The 886-nt window shown below is 63.0% G+C and overlaps 1 protein-coding gene across 1 annotated transcript in view; it reads right to left on the reverse strand.

Moving 5' to 3' along the window:
* Positions 1 to 123: 123 nt before the first annotated feature.
* Positions 124 to 886, reverse strand: part of NTSR1 (neurotensin receptor 1) — a 54,939-nt gene continuing 54,176 nt past the window's right edge. Inside the window, exon 3 of the mRNA XM_007954713.1 lies at positions 124 to 545. Within this exon, the coding sequence (XP_007952904.1) occupies positions 124 to 545 (422 nt within the window). The remainder of the gene's footprint in view (positions 546 to 886) is intronic.

The raw sequence follows: 886 nt of genomic DNA on the forward strand, positions 1-886 counted from the left end.
GGGGGAGCCTGAACACAGTGGGGCCTGGGGACTCAGGGCCCTGACTGCCAGGTCTCCACTGACCGTGCCCGCCTTGGGGGCCCTGCCCTCACCTCTCCCTCGTCCCGCACCCACCCCAGGGCTCTAGTAGAGGGTCTCCCGGGTGACGTTGCTGGAGAAGGTGTGATTGCTGGACACGCTGTTGTTTTTTCTCGAGAGCGTGGGCCTCTTCCTCCTGCGCCAGCACAGGGGGCAGACGCAGGCCAGCGTGGACAGGAAGACGTGGCGGAAGTTGGCGGAGACCAGGTTGTACAGGATGGGGTTGATGGTGGAGCTGACGTAGAACAGCGCGTTGGTCAACATGTAGAAATAGTGGTAGAAGTCGTACAGGAACCTGTGGGAGGAGGGGCTCAGACGGGGCCGCCCCGAGCCTTGCGCACAGAGGGCACGGGGGGCCGACCTGGCGCGCTGCTCATTGTTTTCGAGGTGGGGGTGTCTCCTAGTAGCCCCCAGGCTCTGCTCCCCGTGCGAGGGGGATGGGTGCTCTGCCTGCATCCATGTGGCACCTGTTGGCCCAGCAAAGCCGCTGCGCAGCCTGGCCTCCCTCCCCCTGCCTGCAGCAGCCCTGACTGCCACTCTGGAGCTCCCTGCCGACACTCCCTAACTCATGGGGGGCTCCCTGTGCCTAGACTGTGGCCATTCCATGTGGTTTGTGCTGAATCCCTGCCCGTGCGGCAGACGGGGTCACAGTAGGAACCCTGCATCTCTCATGAGCTTCCCTGGTGGACAGCACTGTCCACATGTAGTCACATGAGTTGTCCTGTGTGACTCCACAAGGACCTGGTCTCCCTGTCTTCATCCACACGCCCTCTTCCTCTGCGGATAGTGCCAAGTGTCTTGGTGCTGT

Source organism: Orycteropus afer, unplaced genomic scaffold, assembly GCF_000298275.1.
Source record: "Orycteropus afer afer isolate SDZICR_OR568_19922 unplaced genomic scaffold, OryAfe1.0 scaffold00469, whole genome shotgun sequence".
Classification (NCBI taxonomy): Eukaryota; Metazoa; Chordata; class Mammalia; order Tubulidentata; family Orycteropodidae; genus Orycteropus; species Orycteropus afer.